The 21,073-nt window shown below is 48.3% G+C and overlaps 1 protein-coding gene across 2 annotated transcripts in view; it reads left to right on the top strand.

Annotated features, from left to right (window-relative positions):
* The first annotated feature begins 10,704 nt into the window (after nt 1–10,704).
* Nucleotides 10,705–21,073, top strand: part of LOC127055102 (cytochrome P450 4B1-like) — a 35,409-nt gene continuing 25,040 nt past the window's right edge. For both annotated transcript variants that reach the window (XM_050961710.1, XM_050961711.1), the window contains exons 1-3: nt 10,705–10,962; nt 16,674–16,818; nt 18,073–18,117. In XM_050961710.1, coding sequence (XP_050817667.1) covers nt 10,753–10,962; nt 16,674–16,818; nt 18,073–18,117 — 400 coding nt within the window. In that variant the 5' untranslated portion in view covers nt 10,705–10,752. The remainder of the gene's footprint in view (nt 10,963–16,673; nt 16,819–18,072; nt 18,118–21,073) is intronic.

The raw sequence follows: 21,073 nt of genomic DNA, 5'->3' as shown, positions 1-21,073 counted from the left end.
CCGCGCCCGCAGGAGGAGCCCCCGTTCCCCGGGGGGGGGTCGGTGCCTTCCTGGGCGGGGGGCGGGAGTGGGGGCTGGTCTCTCCCCGGTCTCTGCCCGGGCGGTTCGGTGTCCGGCTCTCAGCGGGGCCTCGCGCCTTGGGGCTGCGCTCGGGGCCGCTGCCGCTTCCTCCGCGCCGCCGCCTGCGCCATGGCTGCTCCCTCGGCCGCCGAGAAGGGGGCGGCCGCCGCCGCTCCGCTTCCCTCAGCCCCAGCCCTGCCCCACCTGCCAGTAAGGGCCGCTCCCATTGGCCAGCGGCGCCCGCCTCGCCCCGCCCGGCTAGGAGCGGGGGGGGGGGATCATTAAAGGGCCAGCAGCACCGGCAGGGGTGGCGGAAGTGGCTGGTTCCAGCCCGGCTCGCGGTGGGCCAGGTGGTATCTCCCACCTGGCGGGCTGCCGGCTGTCTGACTCCGGGCCGTATCCAATGGCAACGCAGAGCCGCGCGGGGCTGTATAAAACTCCGAATGTGATGACATCATGGCTGCATTGTGTGATGCAATAGCGACGTCACAGCAGCACATGCTCCCGAGGGAATTCCGCCCCAAAGCCTTACACATTCTGCACATGCTGGTTCATAAATCTGCAAATTGAATTTGTCAATAAATGAATGTGGAGGATCCAGCAGTGAGGGGAGGGGGGCACACAGGCCAGGGGCTGCATGGAGGTGGGAGATCACCCTGCAGCGCCCCACCCATTCCTCCATGGGACAGGGTCTGGGCAGGGAGCTGGCACCCAACCCTGACACAGCACAAGGGCCAAGTCTGCGCGAGAAACACCCCAGGGCCCTGCCCCTCTGCGCCAGGCTCACCAGGGGTGGGCAGGTTCAGCCCAGCAGGATCCAGTGGTAGAGGGCTTAGTGGGAGGGGGACCCATCATCCATGTGTGGAGTAAGAGGGTTTAGTGTAGGGCAAGCTGGGTGTCGGTGGCTCAGTGGGGGATCTGGATGCATAGTGGTTCAGTGGGGGATTCCATGTGCAGGGGCAATGGGACTCTGCAGGGGTCCAGGTGAAGGTGATTGGCACTCTGCAGGGGGGGCTGGGGCTAAGTAGAGGGGCGTGGGTGTGGGGGACTCAGCGGGGGAGTCTAGGTGCTGGGGGAGTGGGGCTTGGTAGGGTGGATTAGCCACTGAGCCTGTAAGGCCTGTGGCCAGGGGCCCCAGACAACTGGGGGGCCCTGGAGCCCCAGGCAGGCAGGGAAAGCACCCGTGCCCTGATCCCACTCCCTGGCAACCATGCAGGGGAAACCCCTGCCTGCACCCTCTGGCTCTCTGGTGGCTGCACTGGGCGTGGTGATAGGAGAAAACCCCAGGCTTCCCGACCTTACTCCCCAGCAGCAGTGCCAGGAGCAGCAGCGGGGGAAGATCCCAGACCCGAACTCCTGGAGAAGCCAGGAGCAGCAGGGGAAGTCACAGCAGCAGGACCCTCACTGCGGTCCCGGGACTGGAAGAGCTCTCACTCCCTGCTGCGGCCTGGGAACCCATCTCCAACAGCAGCTGGGGGGCCACAGGGGAAGCCCCCAGTGCCCCCCAACCCCAGCTGAAGCTGGGTAGCCACAAGGGAAGCCCCCAGGCCCCCTGACCCCATTCTTGGCAGAAGCCAGGGGTGACAGAGCTTCTCCGGTCTTGGGGTTGGAGTGAGTGGGTGGAATGAGGGCAACCCCACAGGGCCAGCTTTAGGCCAATTCAACTAATTCCCCTTAATTGGGCCCCGCCCCTAAGAGGGCTCTGCGCCCAAGCCCCAGTACGGTATACGGGCAAGAGCTGATGCACTGTACTGGGGTGGCCTGGCTTCCCCAGGGGGCAATTTAAAGGGCCTGGGGCTCCCAGCAGGGGCTGGAGCCCCAAGCCCTTTAAATAGCCCCCAGAACCCTGGGGTAGATTCATAGATTCATAGACTCTAGGACTGGAAGGGACCTCGAGAGGTCATCGAGTCCAGTCCCCTGCCGTCATGGCAGGACCAAATACTGTCTAGACCATCCCTGATAGACATTTATCTAACCTACTCTTAAATATCTCCACAGATGGAGATTCCACAATTTCCCTAGGCAGTCTATTCCAGTGTTTAACTACCCTGACAGTTAGGAACTTTTTCCTAATGTCCAACCTAAATCTCCCTTGCTGCAGTTTAAGCCCATTGCTTCTTGTTCTATCATTGGAGGCTAAGGTGAACAAGTTTTCTCCCTCCTCCTGATGACACCCTTTTAGATACCTGAAAACTGCTATCATGTCCCCTCTCAGTCTTCTCTTTTCCAAACTAAACAAACCCAATTCCTTCAGCCTTCCTTCATAGCTCATGTTCTCAAGACCTTTAATCATTCTTGTTGCTCTTCTCTGGACCCTCTCCAATTTCTCCACATCTTTCTTGAAATGCGGTGTCCAGAACTGGACACAATACTCCAGTTGAGGCCTAACCAGCGCAGAGTAAAGCGGAAGAATGACTTCTCGTGTCTTGTTTACAACACATCTGTTAATGCAGATGCGGGGGGGAGGGCAGGCTCCAGGTGCCTCTGCCACCCCAGTCCTTTAAATAGCCCCCAGAGCCCTGCCACTTCCCCAGGGCTCATGCGGCTATGTAAAGGGCCAGGGCAATAGAAGAAGGGAAGCCCCAGGCCCTTTAAATAGCCCCAGAGCCCCGGGCTGCTGCTGCTACCCTGGTGGGGGAGGGAGAAGGAGGGGGCACTCACCATACAGGGTGGGCTGTACCCCCTGTACCTGCACCCCTTGCCCACAGCCAGCCCCTGCTGCACCCTCTGCCCGCACCAGCCCTGCACCCCCTGCCCTGCCTGCACCAGTTCCTATCTGCAGCCAGCCCTGCACCCCCTGACCGCAGCCAGCCTGTCTCCAGCCAGCCTTGCACTCCCTTCCCGGCCTGCACCAGCTCCTGCCTGCAACCAGCCCCTGTCTCCAGCCAGGCCTGCACCCTCTGCCCTGTCTCCAGCCAGCCCCACACCCCCTGCCCGCAACCAGCCCGTCTCCAGCCAGCCCCTGCCTCACCCCCTGCCCTTCCCACACCAGTCCTGCACCCCCTGCCTTTCCTTCACCAGCCCTGCACCCACTGTCCTGCCCTGCCCTACCCGCACCAGCCCCGGACCCCCTGCCCTGTCTCCAGCCAACCCCTGCCACACCACCCTGCCTGAAGCCATCCAGTTCTGCACTCCTTTGTCTCCAGCCCTGCAAACCCGTGCCACAGCCCCATGTGGCCCTGCCTGAAGCCAGCCAGCCCACCCCACATACTCCTGTCTCCAGCCAGCCCCACACCCCTTGCCCTGCCTGCAGCCAGACCCTGCCTCCAGCCAGCCCCACACCTGCTTCAATGAGGGGGGCAGGGAGCAGCTGGGACCCACACATGTGCACACCCTAGGGTGACCAGACAGCAAGTGTGAAAAATCGGGACAGGGTGGGAGGTAATAGGAGCCTATATAAGAAAAAGACCCAAAAATCGGGACTGTCCCTATAAAATCAGGACGTCTGGTCACTCTAGCACACCCCCAGGGAGTGGTGGGGACCCACACACGGAAAACGGAGCTAATTTCTAGTTCAGGCCTATCTTTTTAAAAAAGAACTTTAGGTAGGGTTAACATACATCCATATTTTCCTGGACACGTCAAGCTTTTTGGTTCTTAAATCGCCATCCGGGAGGAAAATACGGATGTATGGTAACCCTGTTGGTACAAAAATACATACTGTGGCACATCCCTTAAATCAGAACTTTGTATAGGGAACCAGTTGCTCAGAAATGAAAGGTTTTTTGTTACTTTTTTTTTTTTAGTCATCCCTGCCGGGGTCCTGCTGAAAATGTTCAAATTGGGCCCCACACTTCCTAAAGGCGGCCCTGGGTGGAAGAGGGGCAAGGCCTTGGGGAAGGGGCAGAAAGGGGTGGGGCTGTGGGTGGGGTCACATGCAGAGGGAGTGGAACTGGGGCAGGACCACAGATAGAAGGGGTGGGAAGTGGCTCCTCACCTGCTGAAGCCCAGAGCCCCAGGAAACCTTAATCCACTTCTGGGTGGGGGTCCAGGTGCAGATGGTTGGGGCTCAGTGGGGTGGGAGGCCAAGTGTGTGTGGGGGTCATCAGGGTGGCCCAGGTATGGGTTGGGTGGGGCTTATTGCCCTGCTTAATGGGGGAGCCCCAGCTGCTGCTGCCTCTGCCGAGGAGACACAGTATGCCGGGCACTCCCTTTCCCCTTGCATCAATACCCCTATCCCTTTCCCGTCCTCACTGACCCCTGTCCCCTCCTCCTCCTCTCACTCCCACAGCTCCATCCCCCGCCCTATCCCACTCCCTTCCTTCCTCACTGCCTTTTCCCCCCACCCCTCTTGCCCTGCCCCACGACAGGCACTCACTCACTGTGGTACACAAAACAGGATGGCTCCCAGCACACAGAAGGGGAGCCCGACGAGCACTAGGATCCAGGAGGCAGCATCCAAGCCGCACTCTCTTTTAGCCAGGCAGCTCTGGGCTTCCAGAAATGGGGGGAGGGGGAGATGTGACTCCACTTGCCCCTTCCCTGCCTTGCCTCTGTTTGGGAGGGCTGTCCCCCCCCCCCCAACTATGTCCATGAGTGTCCCTAGCCCCCACCCTCCCCAGTGCAGCTACCTTTATGCTCAAATAAATGTGTTAGTCTCTAAGGTGCCCCAAGGACTCCTCCGTCTTTTTGTCAGGGTGATGCTTCCTATTTTCGTTCCCAAGTATCTACAAAGAACACAGGGTTTGTCATGCACGATAGAGCCCAGCTCCATCTGGTCTGGTTTTCCACCTTCTTCCATATCAGAACAGATCACTGGCGCAGCAAGAGCTTGGATCTGATCCTTCAGAAGAAGGCACAGTCCCATACACCACACCCCCGCCCACCTCCTGCATGTGTGTGTGCAGCCATACCTTTAAAGCAACATACGTAGAGGAAAATAAACCTTGTCTCCTGCAGGTGGTTATTCACCTTTCTCCATGAAACCATAAAGTTTGATTACTTTATAATCTAGCATAAACAGCTGAAAATGTAGGATCAGTTATGACACTCTTGTTTATTTAAGTGTTTGCTATACTGAAGTCCTACTGCGATAACTATACACTGCATAAGAAATGTCTCCTCTTGTTTGCTTTACATTTGCTAAATAAATTGCAAATTGAGCCCTTATCTTGTAATTATTGATAGTGGTAACAGAGGTGACGTGCAGGGAGGGGGGCATTCTGGGTCATGTGTCGTGTGTGTCCCCACCTCCGATTTGCTGCTTGGCTTGCACTGAACATGCTCACACACATTGTTGAACCTGGCTCCACCCCCACTACTGGCTGACATGGGCCATCTTGGAGGCTAACTAAGAGAAAAGGTTAAAACATCATGTCGTTATGTACTTATGAGCAACAGCTACTCTAGTGCAAGTGAAATGTCACCCAATAACTAACTCTGGCTCTTATCTACCTGCTGCTCTGAAAGGCTTTCAATCTAATTTACTTTAGAAAACATGCGTTGCTCTTGTGAATTTAGCACTTCTTGTCAACTGTCTAAAACGGGCCATCTTGATTATCACTACAAAAATTTTTTTTTCTCCTGCTGACATAGCTCATCTTAATCAATTAGCCTCTTACAGTTGGTGTGGCTACTTCCACTTTTTCATGTTCTCTGTATGTATCTATGTATCTTCTTACTATGTTCCATTCTATGCATCTGATGAAGTAAGTTCTAGCCCATGAAAGCTTATGCTCAAATAAATCTGTTAGTCTCTAAGGTGCCACATGTACTCTTGTTCTTTTCGCCGATACGGAATAACAAGGCTACTACTCTGAAATCTGCACCCTGACCAGGGGCGGCTCCAGGCCCCAACACGCCAAGCGCAAACTTGGGGCGGCAAGCCACGGGGGGCGGTCTGCCAGTCGCCACAAGGGCGGCAGGCAGGCTGTCTTTGGCGGCAGCCTGTGGAGGGTCCGCTGGTCCTGCGGCTTCGGCAAACATCCTGGACCCGCCACAGGCAAGCTGCCGAAGGCAGCCTGCCTGCTGTGCTTGGGGCGACAAAATGCGTAGAGCCACCCCTGACCCTGACAAGAGATTCTGTATATAGTACACATGAAATATCTGCAGTCTAATGGCATGTATGTCTTTAAGACATGGTTAGCTAGCTCCACTCTCAGAGCATTCACCTCAAGCAACCCTGAGACCACCTCACTGAGGTCAGCTCTATGTAACTCATTATTCCACCATCATGATGAAAGGTTTGGCTGGAACAAGATGGCCCTGGTAAGGCAGTGAGACTGTCTGTGCCAGCTTTGCTACCAGAGATGAATTTGCTAGGGTCTGTCACTCACAACCAATGACCATCTCGGAACAAGTGTGAAGCAGTGGAGACACCATGAGGATCTAGTTTTTAACTACTCTACTTACTAGTGTTACATCAGCAACCCAAAGGCACGTTGCTGGGGAGAGCGTCCTGAATCAGCAGTGGTTACAGGGTAATACAATGGGATAATTCCCACATATATAATCTGAACACAAATAAAATCATAACTAAATAAAGCACTACTCACATTCTTCTTACTGCTAGCGGACACAGGACTGTATTGCTGCTCTAATTATATTTAACAAAGGAAACTCCTTTTCCTCCCCTCTCCCCTCACTTCCCTGTGCCATCCATTCTCCCAACCCTATGGTTGGATTGGAGCTGTAAGAGTGTCCAAGCAACAAAAGGCTCCATACCTCAGAATCAGTCCCCCTCATCCATCCATCTTCATATCTTTCTTTCTATCCTCCCTCTCTGCACTGCCACACAGCTGATCTGTAGGGTTCCCAGCCTTCCCCGGTTGTCTTGGAGTTTCTAGGAGTTAAAGATTAGTCTTTCATTAAACCCATTGTGCTACTAAAGCTACTGGTAGCTTCACTGGTAACCACAACTGCATGACAACAGCAGAGCCCAGTGACTCAATGGTAGTTCTGAAGAACTTCACAGAGCCTCTTTCTTTACAATATACATGCAGCCTGCTGGCCTGTCCCTCAGCCCAGGAGCCTGGATCAGGCCCCTTTCTCAGACTTCAGTATATTGTTCAAGCACAAAACAAAGCTATTGTCCTCATAGATTCATAGACTCTAGGACTGGAAGGGACCTCGAGAGGTCATCGAGTCCAGTCCCCTGCCCTCATGGCAGGACCAAATACTGTCTAGACCATCCCTAATAGATATTTATCTAACCTACTCTTAAATATCTCCAGAGATGGAGATTCCACAACTTCCCTAGGCAATCTATTCCAGTGTTTAACTACCCTGACAGTTAGGAACTTTTTCCTAATGTCCAACCTGAATCTCCCTTGCTGCAGTTTAAGTCCATTGCTTCTTGTTCTATCATTGGAGGCTAAGGTGAACAAGTTTTCTCCCTCCTCCTGATGACACCCTTTTAGATACCTGAAAACTGCTATCATGTCCCCTCTCAGTCTTCTCTTTTCCAAACTAAACAAACCCAATTCTTTCAGCCTTCCTTCATAGGTCATGTTCTCAAGACCTTTAATCATTCTTGTTGCTCTTCTCTGGACCCTCTCCAATTTCTCCACATCTTTCTTGAAATGCGGTGCCCAGAACTGGACACAATACTCCAGTTGAGGCCTAACCAGTGCAGAGTAAAGTGGAAGAATGACTTCTCGTGTCTTGTTTACAACACACCTGCTAATGAATCCCAGAATCACGTTTGCTTTTTTTGCAACAGTATCACACTGTTGACTCATATTAAGCTTGTGGTCTACTATGACCCCTAGATCTCTTTCCGCCATGCTCCTTCCTAGACAGTCTCTTCCCATTCTGTATATATGAAACTGATTGTTCCTTCCTAAGTGGAGCACTTTGCATTTATCTTTATTGAACTTCATCCTGTTTACCTCAGACTATTTCTCCAATTTGTTCAGATCATTTTGAATTTTGACCCTGTCCTCCAAAGCAGTTGCAATCCCTTCCAGTTTGGTATCATCCGCAAACTTAATAAGCGTACTTTCTATGCCAACATCTAAATAGTTGATGAAGATATTGAACAGAGCCTGTCTCAAAACAGACCCCTGTGGAACCCCACTTGTTATACCTTTCCAGCAGGATTGGGAGCCATTAATAACTACTCTCTGAGTACGGTTATCCAGCCAGTTATGCACCCACCTTATAGTAGCCCCATCTAAATTGTACTTTCCTAGTTTATCTATAAGAATATCATGCGAGACCGTATCAAATGCCTTACTAAAGTCTAGGTATATCACATCCACCGCTTCTCCCTTATCCACAAGGCTCGTTATCCTATCAAAGAATGTTATCAGATTAGTTTGACGCGATTTGTTCTTTACAAATCCATGCTGGCTATTCCCTATCACCTTACCACCTTCCAAGTGTTTGCAGATGATTTCTTTAATTACCTGCTCCATTATCTTCCCTGGCACAGAAGTTAAACTAACTGGTCTGCAGTTTCCTGGGTTATTTTTATTTCCCTTTTTATAGATGGGCACTATATTTGCCCCCTTCCAGTCTTCTGGAATCTCCCCCGTCTCCCATGATTTCCCAAAGATAATAGCTAGAGGCTCAGATACCTCCTCTATTAACTCCTTGAGTATTCTAGGATGTATTTCATCAGGCCCTGGTGACTTGCAGGCATCTAAGTTTTCTAAGTGATTTTTTACTTGCTCTTTTTTTATTTTATCTTCTATTCCTACCAAAGCAAGCTGTAGGTGTCTAGAGGACCTTCCTCTTGCATCTCTTCTCCACTCCAGGGCTGGCCACATCAACCCACCTGCTTCCTATAGCCCACCTCCATTTGTATTCTCTTAGCCCTTTATAGTAAACCCCTGACCCCCTCCCATCTGTGTCTGACAATGGAACAGGGCTTGCTGGGTCCTGGACTCCTGACTCTTCAAGGGGAAGAGCAGCTCGTTACAACACCAAGGCATGCAGACACCCAGTATAACCCCCCACAGCGTAACACGGTGTCATGAAAGGCAGTGGGCAATTATTACACAGTGGCAAAGAGCATTGTTTCCCGGGCCGTTGTCGTCTGCAGCACAGATGGCTTGTTGAAAGTCGGTTGAGCAAGATAATCACTGCAAGAAGCGTCCAGCAAAGCACATCATTGACCTGTTGTTGTGATTGTTCTCCCCACAACAGGGCAGGAATTTGAGGTGTTGCCAGAGTGAATAAGCAGAGGCATGCGCAGAATGTGCAGAGTTTCACAAGCAGAAGTTAGTCAGGATTGTCCATGGAGGGTGTATGCCCCAGGGTTAATTATTAAGATTTATAACACTATGGATACAAGCACCTGGCCTAGGCCTTTGCCAATGCTTAAAAAAACAAAGTCAGCAGCTGCTCCACACCCCTATGCCAAGGCTAACAGTGTACAGAAAAAGCCACACCCAACAATTCTCACCCTCTTCCACGTAATTGATCACTTCTAGTGCGTCCCTGCCTCCACAAAGGCCTGGGTGAATAAATGGGCTTTGCATCTTGCCCACATCTGAGCCATTTCTGACTAAGGGCTTGAAAGTTGTACCATGATAACCATGTTGGTTAAGGGGCTGGTTTTTTACTGATATAGTTCTACTAGTACAAGCCCAAATGAAGACACAGTTATATCAGTAAAAAAGTGCCTGATACCAGTACAGTTATTCCTCATGCCTTACAGAAATAGCTCTAACTAAGCATCTTTATACTGATATAACGCCTGTACCACTTCAGCTATACTGGAATCATTAAAACAGCACAACTTTCTAGTGTAAACATGGCCCACGTGGAGAATAGGTTCCAAATAGGGCAGCTTGGAGACTTTCCATCAAAACGAGAAACTGAGAATGAGAAACTGCAGAACTGGAATTAATTTGCAAACTGGACACCATTAAACTAGGCTTGAATAAAAACTGGGAGTGGATGAGTCATTACACAAAGTAAAAACTATTTCCTCACGCTAATTTTCCCCTACTGTTACTCACACCTTCTTGTCAGCGTTGGAAATGGGCCATCCTGATTATCACTACAAAAGTTTTTTTTCCTCCTGCTGATAATAGCCCACCTTAATTGATTAGTCTCGTTAGAGTTGGTATGGCAACCCCCATTTTTTCATGTTCTCTGTATATATATAACTTCCTACTGTATTTTCCACAGCATGCATCTGATGAACTAGGTTCTAGCCCACAAAAGCTTATGCCCAAGTAAATGTTTTAGTCTCTAAGGTGCCACAAGGACTCCTCGTTCTTTTTGCTGATACAGACTAACATGGCTACCACTCTGAAACCAGTATTTAATTACACGATTGCATACTAATTTTTCCACCAGCGCCCCTACACATTCAGTGCACAGGATGGATGGTGCTCAGTTAATGAGCAGCCACTGAACATTTCTCATTATGTTTGTTGAACAATGGAGGTGACTCAGTGGGGCTGATTTTCCACTACCTTTCACCTTCTGCAATTGACAGCCGTGCGATGTGAGTGTTATATGCTTCGCTGCCTAGCCTGCTGCTATAAGATCCAGGAAAGGCAGGCCAGGTTGTTGTTCTGCTGCACTCCTCCCCACACAAATGATGTTTCCCCAAGGCTATGCTGGTTGGACTTTTCCCTCCAATAAAGGCTCTCATGATTTGGCAGCAAAACAGCCTCTGAGATTCTGCCTCTTCGCACAGCATTGGCTGAGGCTGCTGACTATAGCTGTAGCAAAGGAAGGGTGAGACAGGACAATGAGTGCAGTTTGGGGGAGCCAGACAGAAGCAGCAGGAATATGACATCTGTGCTAGAGACAGGGTTAAAGCCTGCCTGGTCCTGGCTGGGGGTGGATATCTATCGGATTTTTCACCTGGCTGCTGTGTTTGGCTTGACCTGCGTGGTGTTGAAAGTGATTCAGCTGTATCACCGGAGGCAGGAATTGATCAAAGCTTTCAGCAGATTCCCAGGCCATCCGACCCACTGGCTATACGGCCATGTCCATGAGGTAGGAAAAGGTCTGAGTTTACACCTTGGCGGATGCGGGTAGGGCAGAAGGAAGTGGTATTTAAAAATGAAATAGGCACAATGCGGTAAACGGAGAAAGCAGCTTCCCTGAACTGGGTGGGGGGAGAAGTGGGGAAAATCTCACTGATATGGTATGTCCCTGGGATCTGTGAGAGAATCCTCCTTGCGCCCTTTGGCTAATATAAATCATTGGTAAGTCATGCATCCCACTACAAAGCTTGCACTGCATTGATTATCTAAGGAGTGTTGCGTAAGGAACAAAAGACACAGATCAGTGCAAAAAGCACAACAAAGAGGTAATGATTAAATGAGGGCAAAGGAGAAGGTAACACCTTATGACACCTTATGGGTCAGCTGTTCACTTGGCATAAATCAGGGTAGCAACATTAAAACACCAATTTCCACCTGCTGACCCCAGATCTCTTCTGATTTGACTGGCTAGCGAACTGAGAGTGAAACCACTGCAATGCTCTCCTTGTTGTAATTCCTTTGCAGAAGGACAGAATGCATATTAGGATCAAGCTTCCATACATGGCAGATAATGAGGTTCAGGGACATATTCTTATGCTTTTGTAGAGTTTCGTTAATTCCACTGCCAAATGAGATGTACCAAGCAGTGATGATCAGTTTGTAATGTGCCGGCACATGCTACAAATCTCACACTCAGCAGTCAGCACTGATTGTCATGGACTGGCGTGTGAGCAGTCATGCCTAGTGGTTGGAGCAGCAATAGTCAGGCCTAGTGGTCATAGCAGGAATTAGAGGCCAGGAACAGCGCTGAGGATCAGACCTAGAGTCAGAGACCAGGGTAAGAATATTTTGACAGCTGCAGGGGACAGAAGAAGATTCTTTCTTACAGGAATAGGAATTCTATAGGATCCATAATTGTAAATGTAGCTATTATTTTTTTAATAATAAATCTATGAAAAGTTTAGCTGGCTATTAGAATGAGCAATGAATGCAAGAACAGTTAATTATAGACCATTGGTTTGTGGTGATGAGTGACTGTTGACTTGAGGGCTACTCATATGAGTAAATTTGTACATCATCGGTTCCAATGCCATAGATCCTGCACTTGGAGCTAGGAACACTAATGTCTGCAATGTATAGGGTCACCCAGACTATCCTTCTAAAATTTAGGGTATCCCTTAATTAAATCTTTACAACCTGTAGAGAAAATCCATAACCACTCTAGCGTATGGTTGTAAATATTTCCATTTGTCCTGGAAACATAACCAGTTTAAAGGTTACTAGGCTGAATTAAGTGGTTGTCATTGTTAAATGCTGTGCAAGACCTGGGACTGCTGTTTAGGAGTGAATGGTCAAGGACATGGTCTTGCACCCATGGAAATCAGTGGACTGCGAAGTCTGGGGAATATCATGAATTTTCAGTGGATCAGGGCTAGGAAGAGGAGTTGCTAAATATTTTCCCTGTTACCTGTTGCTCTGGCTCCATGTCTTATAGTTACTGTCACAAACTTGGCTTGGTATCTTGTCCAGCCCAGGAGAAGTGAAGGATCTGCCCTGCCTTCCCCTTCCCTTCCCAAATCTTAGTAGTTCCCCTCCTTCCCCCTCCTAGTCCTCCGACCCCAACTCTGCCATTCACAGGGACCTTCTGCCCGGCCCCTCCTCAGTGACGTGACAAAGCAGACAGGGCTTTGCTATAAAATGGGCCTGATTCAGCTCCCATTGACTTCAAAGGCAGCAGGTGTGAGGCCATTTAGGCAAATGTCTAATGAGCGGGCTCAAACAGGATTTTTCAATCACTTGTACCTGAGGATCAGATTGTGATCCAGTTACTCATATTGAGTAGAATCCTACTCCAGGAGTAGCTCCAGCTGTAGAGTCAGTTATTATTCAGTGTGAGTTAAGGTATTAAAATCTGGCCTTTCATTATTCCACAGTGAAATGCTGTGCAGGATCTGCTCAAGAAGGCAGACTATTTACAGGCTTGTGTTTGAGTTCCAAAGTTCAGCTGTTTCCAGGTTAATGAGCAAACAAGGGCCCCATTCAAGCATCAGAACAAGAGTAAATCTGAAATTGGATCATTAAGAAATGAGGCACTGATCCATTAATTTCGATGGGCTTTGGATCAGGTCTTTAGTGATCCTGGACGTCACTATATTATTAATTATTCTGTGTATTCCCGTAGCAGTTCCAGTCATGAACCAGGACCCCAAAGGACTACGTGCTGCTCAAACACAGAATAAAAAGATCGTCCCTGTTCTAATAAGTGTCCAGTCTAAGTATTGTACCTTGGCCTATATCCTGCCCCCAAGTTGTGACTCACATCCGATGTCACATTCTGTATGTAAATCAGTTGGATGACTCCGCAGAAGTGAGACAGAATAAGGACTTTTCCTCAGGAGCAAATTGCTATAACCATAGACCACAGGTTACCATGAGCAAAAACAGACAACAAACAAAATTTTCCTCTGGCTGAGGTTCCACCCAGTCCGCAGAACATGGGAAAAAACCTGGCCCAGTCCCACCCTTCACAGGCACTCTCCTTTCTGTAGCTATCAAGGGGGTGGTCTCATAGGGGAAGGGTGAGCAAACTATGGCCCGGGGACCACATCTGGCCCTCGAGCTCCTGCTGGGGAGAGGGGCTGGGGCCTTGCTCCGTGCAGCTCCCAGAAGCAGCAGCAGGTCCCCCCTCCGACTTCTACATGTAGGGGCAGCTAGGGGGCTCAGCACATCGCCTCCACCCCAAGCGCCACCCCCACAGCTCCCATTGGTCAGCAAATGGGGCCAATGGGAGTTGCAGTGGTGGCGCCTCCGAACTGGCCACTCCTCCATGTAGGAGCCAAAGGGGGGACATGCCGCTGATTCTGGGAGCTGCTTGAGGTAAGTGCTGCCCAGATCCTGCACCTCTGGCCCCCTCCTGAATCCCAACCCCTTGCCCCATCCCCGATCCCGCTCCCACACCCTGAACTCTTCATTTCTGGCCCCAACCGAGCCCACAGCCCCAGCCGGAGCCCTTACCCCCATCACGCCCACCCCAACCCCCAATTTCATGGGCATTCATGGTCCACCAAAAAATTTCTATACCCAGATGTGGCTCTCGGGCCAAAAAGTTTGCCTACCCCTGGGATAGGGTCTGATTCTCATTTATACTGAGGTCCCTTTGTACCTCTCTGGCAACTTAAACTTTTACCAATTCTAAGGCCCCTTCACACTGCTAGAGCTGTGCAAAGGGGCCCTACGGTAAATGAGAACCAAGTCCACAGCTGCCCTACTGAGCAGTCACAATGAGGAGGGAAGAGAGGGAAGATGCCAGATTTAACCCCTTGCTTACTATAAACCTGGTGTTGCCTCCACAAATTGCTTTCAAATACTGTTGAAGAGATGAGACTGAGGAAAGTCCTTAATACAGTCTTAGGCTTAGTTATTGCTCATGTCATTTCATTGGCGGTTTGGAATGACCAGACAAATGGATGACTTGCCTGTAACTCTGATTTCCCTAGTGTTTGCAGGCACAAATCAGAACCTACTTGTCTGTGAGTCGGTTTAAAAATGGAAGACGATATAGTGCCCTGTGTGAGCTGGCAAGACTACTGTGGCATCATCTTGGCATAAAGACAGCTTAGAAAAGCCTGGTATTTACCTTTGCTCCTGACAGTACAAAATCCGTATTTATTCACTGTTCAAAAACATGTTTATTTACAGCAGGGAATTTTAAAGCAGATTTTTGACCTGCTCAACCAAGCTTTGTGACACGCTTACCTGAATGGCTCCAATCTTTCTTCAGCATCGAACTTCGGGGTAGAGAGTTAGGGCTCCATTCTGACCTTGGAAGCGTGGCCTCGAGCCATCTGTTAAAGCAGTTCCATTGCGGGCAGACGCTCTGCCAGCTTTGAAGGACGTACAGTCCCTGCAAGATGCGCACCCCTATCCCAACCTGGAAACCTACAGTGTTCAAACAGGAGCTAAACTATGGTGGAACTTTGTCTCGCAAGCTCCCATTGGTTGAGTTTTAATATGAATAATTATACCTGAATAGCTTATAGGATTTACTGCTGACTGCACCCAACATCCCAGTGCAGTAGACCACTATTCTCCTTCTCATTTTACCTAGAATGAAAATGGAAACATAGAGGTTTAGGTCCAGATTTTTAAAAGGTATTTAGGCACCTTTTAAAAATCTGGCCTTTGCGACTTGCCCAAGGACATGCTGTAAGTCAGTGGTGGGATTAGAACTGAGGAAGTTGTGGCTCTTAGCGGTTTATTCAGCCTACTTAGACCATACTCTGCATCTCCCCTTGCAAAACCCAAACCAGAATGATTTGGCATTGGTTTCCACCCTAACCCCACCACGGTTTGGTGGAAGGGATGGGTGAATGCTCCTGTGACAGATATGGCAATTTCCTTCACTATCCTGGACAAACCTTATTGGATTGAGTATTTTAGGAGTTACTGTACTAACGATGCAAAGGTTTATATATTATTGTGGGATTGTATGTAATGTCTCCAGAAGGGAGATGTGACTAATGCAAACCCTAGGAAGTGTTATGAGCTTCAAAGGACTCTTTTAAACAGTGTGCCGGAACTTTTGGCTCAGTGGATTTCCTAGGAAATCTCTAGGGGGAAATGAATGCAAATGTACCCCATCCCCTTTCTAGTTATGCAAAAACCCAGCCTTTTGAAGCTATGCCTGAGGAGAGTCCATTGTCTTTTCACCTGCTCCTGGCATCTCTAAATCAGAGACCCCAGCTGTATAAAGGACAGGCAGATTTATTCATGTGGGGTCTTCTTCTGAGCAAAAGATGTATGAACTTGTAACCAAAGAAAACACCGTGTGTGTGGTTTGAAGGACTGACTCTTACCAGAGCCCTTGCTGGAGTTTGGGGTGAGGGTTATGATCTCTGATAAGCTAATTAGCATGTGCGTAGGTCCTTTTATTGTTTTTAATATGTTTCCTTTGTAATGTTTTCACCTTTATAATAAATGTGTTTGCTTAAAAGAGCAGGGTGCTAATTTCTAACCAGGGGAAATTATGCTGTTTACAGCCTCTGAGGAGAAAGCCAAGCAGAGCTCCTTGGGCAGTCTGACTTGCTGGGGAGCTGCACTGTCTGGCCAGTAGGGAGAGAGACAGAGGTCTCCACCCCAGAGAGATGATGGCTGAGAAGTTGGGAGCCTAGAGTGGGTGCCCTTGTGAGACCACAAAGGGAATTTTAGATGCAGTTATCCTGATCTGTGACCGTTTCTGGTCCATCTTCATCTTGGCTTTTTATCAGTTGGTTAGATTCCTCCTATTCCTTTACAAAGTACATTGTATATTGTACCACTGTGGCATGGATTGAACCAGAAACAACTTAGAGCTGAAAACTTGAGTCGCCATCTATGAGCTAAAAAACCAGACTGTCCTGCTAGGAGCTGTAACAGATTCACATCCTCTGTGGATTGGTTCCAAGGTAGGGACACGTAACATACCCTGACCAGTCCGTTACAGCATTCCATGTAAAAGTATTTTCCTGAGAATCCCTGGATGAACAGTTATTTCATATAATGTTTAAAAATAACAACCCTTTCTGCAGTACAATTCAGAGAGACCATGGACTATTTATAACTGTCATGTCCTATGAACATTCCCTATTCTTCTGGCTGTAGTAAGATTACTGTGAGCTCTTCTGGACAGAGAGTTTTCCAACCAGCCTATTTTCTTCTCTCTTTTCTCCTCCGCTGTTGCAGCTTCTACAAGAAGGGGAGGTTTTAAACAAAGTAGAGCAATGGAGCCAGAAGTACCTGTACGCCTTCCCTCTCTGGTTTGGGAGCTTCTCAGCATTCTTAAACATCACCCACCCTGATTATGCCAAGGTCTTATTTGCCAGGGGAGGTAAGGCATGGTGCATCTGAGTTCTGAATGATTGTAGCGTTTCTGCAAATTGCAAATGCCGAACATAATTTCCTGGGTGTTAACTATTCACAGCAAAGCAGAATCCCACAACTATGATGTCGCTCAGGAATCCCTACTCCTTGATGCCTCATCCTCTGCAAACTGATAGATATGCTGGAGGGTAGGGATAGGATACAGAGGGACCTAGACATATTAGAGGATTGGGCCAAAAGAAATCTGGTGCGTTTCAACAATGACAAATGCAGAGTCCTGCACTTAGGATGGAAGAATCCCATGTACTGCTACAGACTAGGGACCGAATGGCTAGGCAGCAGGTCTGCAGAAAAAGATTTAGGGGTTACAGTGGACGAGAAGCTGGATATGAGTCGACAGTGTGCCCTTGTTTCCAGAAGGCTAACAGCATTTTGGGCTGTATAAGTAGGGGCATTGCCAGCAGTTTGACAGACATGATCATTCTCCTCTATTTGACATTGGTTAGGCCTCATCTGGAGTACTGTGTCCAGTTTTGGGCCCCCCACTACAAGAAGGATGTGGAAAAATTGGAGAGAGTCCAGCAGAGGGCAACAAAAATGATTATGGGGCCGGAGCACATGACTTATGAGGAGAGGCTGAGGGAACTGGGATTGTTTAGTCTGCAGAAGAGAAGAATGAGGTGGGATTTGATAGCTGCTTTCAACACCAGGGGGTTCCAAAGAGGATGGATCTAGAATGTTCTCAGTGGTAGCAGATGACAGAACAAGAAGCAATGGTCTCAAGTTGCAGTGGGGGAGGTTTAGGTTGGACATTAGGAAACACTATTTCACTAGGAGGGTGGTGAAGCACTGGAATGGGTTACCTAGAAGGTGGTGGAATCTCCTTCCTTAGAGGTTTTCAAGGCCTGGCTTGACAAAGCCCTGGCTGGGATGATTTAGTTGGGAATTGGTCCTGCTTTGAGCAGAGCATTGGACTAGATGACCTCCTGAGGTCCCTTTCCATGTTCCCATTCAGCTCTAGACCTGCAGTATCTTTGGTTAATGCTAGTCTTGCATCTGTCCTTCATTCAGCCACCTCGCAATTATGCTGAACTGGGTGTTGGTTTGTTGTGTAATATTGATTCATTATGAAGAGATGCCACCCATTTTGTTTCATTCACAAGTGAATGTTGGTGTCTACACCACAGATAAACATACATTGCAGTGAATCATTACTAATAAAGTATTGTCATCTTCTCTCTCTCTCAATTGACTTTTCCAGATCCCAAGGATAACGTTACCTATAGGCATATAGTTCCATGGATTGGTACGTATATTCATGGCCTCCTCTACATTCTCGACCAGAAATGATGCCGAGGTCAGTCAAGAACAAGCCATCAATAGATGGCATTTCCCACTCCTTGGTGCAGTGAGGGCCAGAAGCTTTCTGAAATCATCATGCATGCATTGTGTATAAAAAAAAAGTGAATCTCCAAGAAGCTTTTGGATAAAGGTGGTTACATGTTGGAGAAAAAGGTTCAGATTGCAGGGTTGAAAGGGCTAGTTTTAAATTGGTGGATACAAAGTCATTTTCTTTTAAAAATTACTAAAAATATTGAGTTTAGAGAAACAAGAAAGGGTAGGCCAGCTGTTATGGATTGTTTCTTTTACTGCCAACTCAGTGGTGTGGCTTCCATTATTTCATCACCAGGGCTCTTTGACATACCAGCCCTGGTGATGAAATAATGGAACACCTTGATCCCAACCAAGACAAGTAATCACAATAATTAACTCTGGCCATTTTATTATGAAAGAAAGAAAAATAAAACATTAAACAAAATACCACGAATGACAGAGTAAAAAACTGGTTAATGTCAGTGACGGGGAAGTGGGCAGTCATGCCTAGTGATCGGAACAGGAGTCAGGCCTAGTGGTTGGACAGAAGTCGGTAGCCAGCATCAGAGCCAAGGGTCCTAGCTGGAGTCAGCAGCCAGGGCCAGAGCTGGGTTACCTGGAGTGAAACAAGGCAGGAGCAGGGCTGGGACCAAGGAAGGAGTAGGAGCTATTGCAGGATTTAAGAGCCAGTCTGCTGCCTCTTCCAAGCAATAAGCAGTGGAGCCAATGAGGCAGCCTACTAAAGGCCAGCTGCAATCCAGAGACTGGCTTTGCTGCACTGATTCTGGACTCGTCCACTCACACTCCTTGTCTATCTACGCTACATTGATGACATCTTCATCATCTGGACCCATGGGAAGGAGACTCTGGAAAAATTCCACCATGATTTCAACAGCTTCCACCCCACCATCAACATCAGCCTGGACCAATCTACACGGGAGGTCCACTTTCTTGACACCACGGTGCAAATAAGTGATGGTCACATTAACACCACCCTATATCGAAAACCCACCGACCGCTATGCCTACCTTCATGCCTCCAGCTTCCATCCTGGGCACATCACACGATCCATTGTCTACAGCCAAGCACTGAGGTACAACCGCATCTGCTCTAACCCCTCAGACAGAGACCAACACCTACAAAATCTCCACCAAGCATTCTCAAAACTACCATACCCGCATGAGGAAATAAGGAAACAGATCAACAGAGCCAGACGTGTACCCAGAAGCCTCCTACTGCAAGACAAACCCAAGAGAGAAACCAACAGGACTCCACTGGCCATCACATACAGCCACCAGCTAAAACCTCTCCAACGCATCATCAAGGATCTACAACCCATCCTGGACAATGATCCCACACTTTCACAGGCCTTGGGTGGCAGGCCAATCCTTGCCCACAGACAACCTGCCAACCTGAAACATATTCTCACCAGTAACTGCACACCACACCATAATAACTCTAGCTCAGGAACCAATCCATGCAACAAACCTCGATGCCAACTCTGCCCACATATCTACACCAGCGACACCATCACAGGACCTAACCAGATCAGCCACACCATCACTGGTTCATTCACCTGCACATCCACCAATGTAATATACGCCATCATATGCCAGCAATGCCCCTCTGCTATGTACATCAGCCAAACTGGACAGTCTCTACGGAAAAGGATAAATGGACACAAATCAGACATTAGGAATGGCAATATACAAAAACCTGTAGGAGAGCACTTCAACCTCCCTGGCCACACTATAGCAGACCTTAAGGTGGCCATCCTGCAGCAAAAAAACTTCAGGACCAGACTTCAAAGAGAAACTGCTGAGCTTCAGTTCATCTGCAAATTTGACACCATCAGCTCAGGATTGAACAAAGACTGTGAATGGCTTGCCAATTACAGAACCAGTTTCTCCTCTCTTGGTTTTCACACCTCAACTGCTAGAACAGGGCCTCATCCTCCCTGATTGAACTGACCTCGTTATCTCTAGCTTGCTTGCTAGCACACATATATATACCTGCCCCTGGATATTTTCATTACATGCATCTGAGGAAGTGGGTATTCACCCACGAAAGCTCATGCTCCAAAACGTCTGTTAGTCTATAAGGTGCCACAGGATTCTTTGCTGATTCTGGACTGTAACTTCAGTTAGTCTCTTTTGCAAGCCTGTCTGTGCTGAGCTTTTAAGAGAGATTATACCCTTGAGAGTGAACCCACTTGTTGGGAGGAGGGGTCACTTTTCTCTCAGTAAGTAAAGACCAAATTATAATGTTTTCCAAAATTTTTGTGAATTTGATTTTAGAAGCTTATTAGATACTTAGATGTTTAAAGTCTGGCAAAATAATTTGTTTAAGCCTATCTAGTTGTTAACAAGAACTCAAACAGTTTATAGCTGGGCAAAGTAAGCAATCTTAATTAAATCCCATGAATTCGAAAACAATATTTACATTAGTTTCTTAGAAGAAGCCATTTAACAAGCTATCTTAAAACAGGCCAGTTATAAATATTAAGAATCCTAAATCCAATTAAATCCCACTGTTTCTCTGTTTACCAATGTTTAGCCCATGTCTCCTCTCCAGGAATACATGATCTAACCATTTGGTGATTAACAGGAGAAATGATTAGTAAATTTAAGTTATGACGTCATTTCAATGTTCCAATAAAATCATTATAAGAGTTTTAAACCTAATCCCTTGCAAGTGAGTTAACTTCCTCTCACTGATCCATGTTGAAGTTGTGGAGAGGTTGCTTTGGGTTGGTTTCTTCTTGCGTCTTATCTGTTTTTCTTATCTGCTTGTGGAAGCTTGCTTGTAGAGATAAACAGGATGAGTTAGGGCGTACTCACTCCGTGAGTACTGGGAGTGTGTGTGTGAGCAGAAGGTGTTTATTTCAG

This window comes from Gopherus flavomarginatus, chromosome 7, assembly GCF_025201925.1.
Source record: "Gopherus flavomarginatus isolate rGopFla2 chromosome 7, rGopFla2.mat.asm, whole genome shotgun sequence".
In the NCBI taxonomy this organism is placed as follows: Eukaryota; Metazoa; Chordata; order Testudines; family Testudinidae; genus Gopherus; species Gopherus flavomarginatus.
Note: the sequence above shows the minus strand (reverse complement) of the source record. Positions and strands in the feature narration are given on the sequence as shown.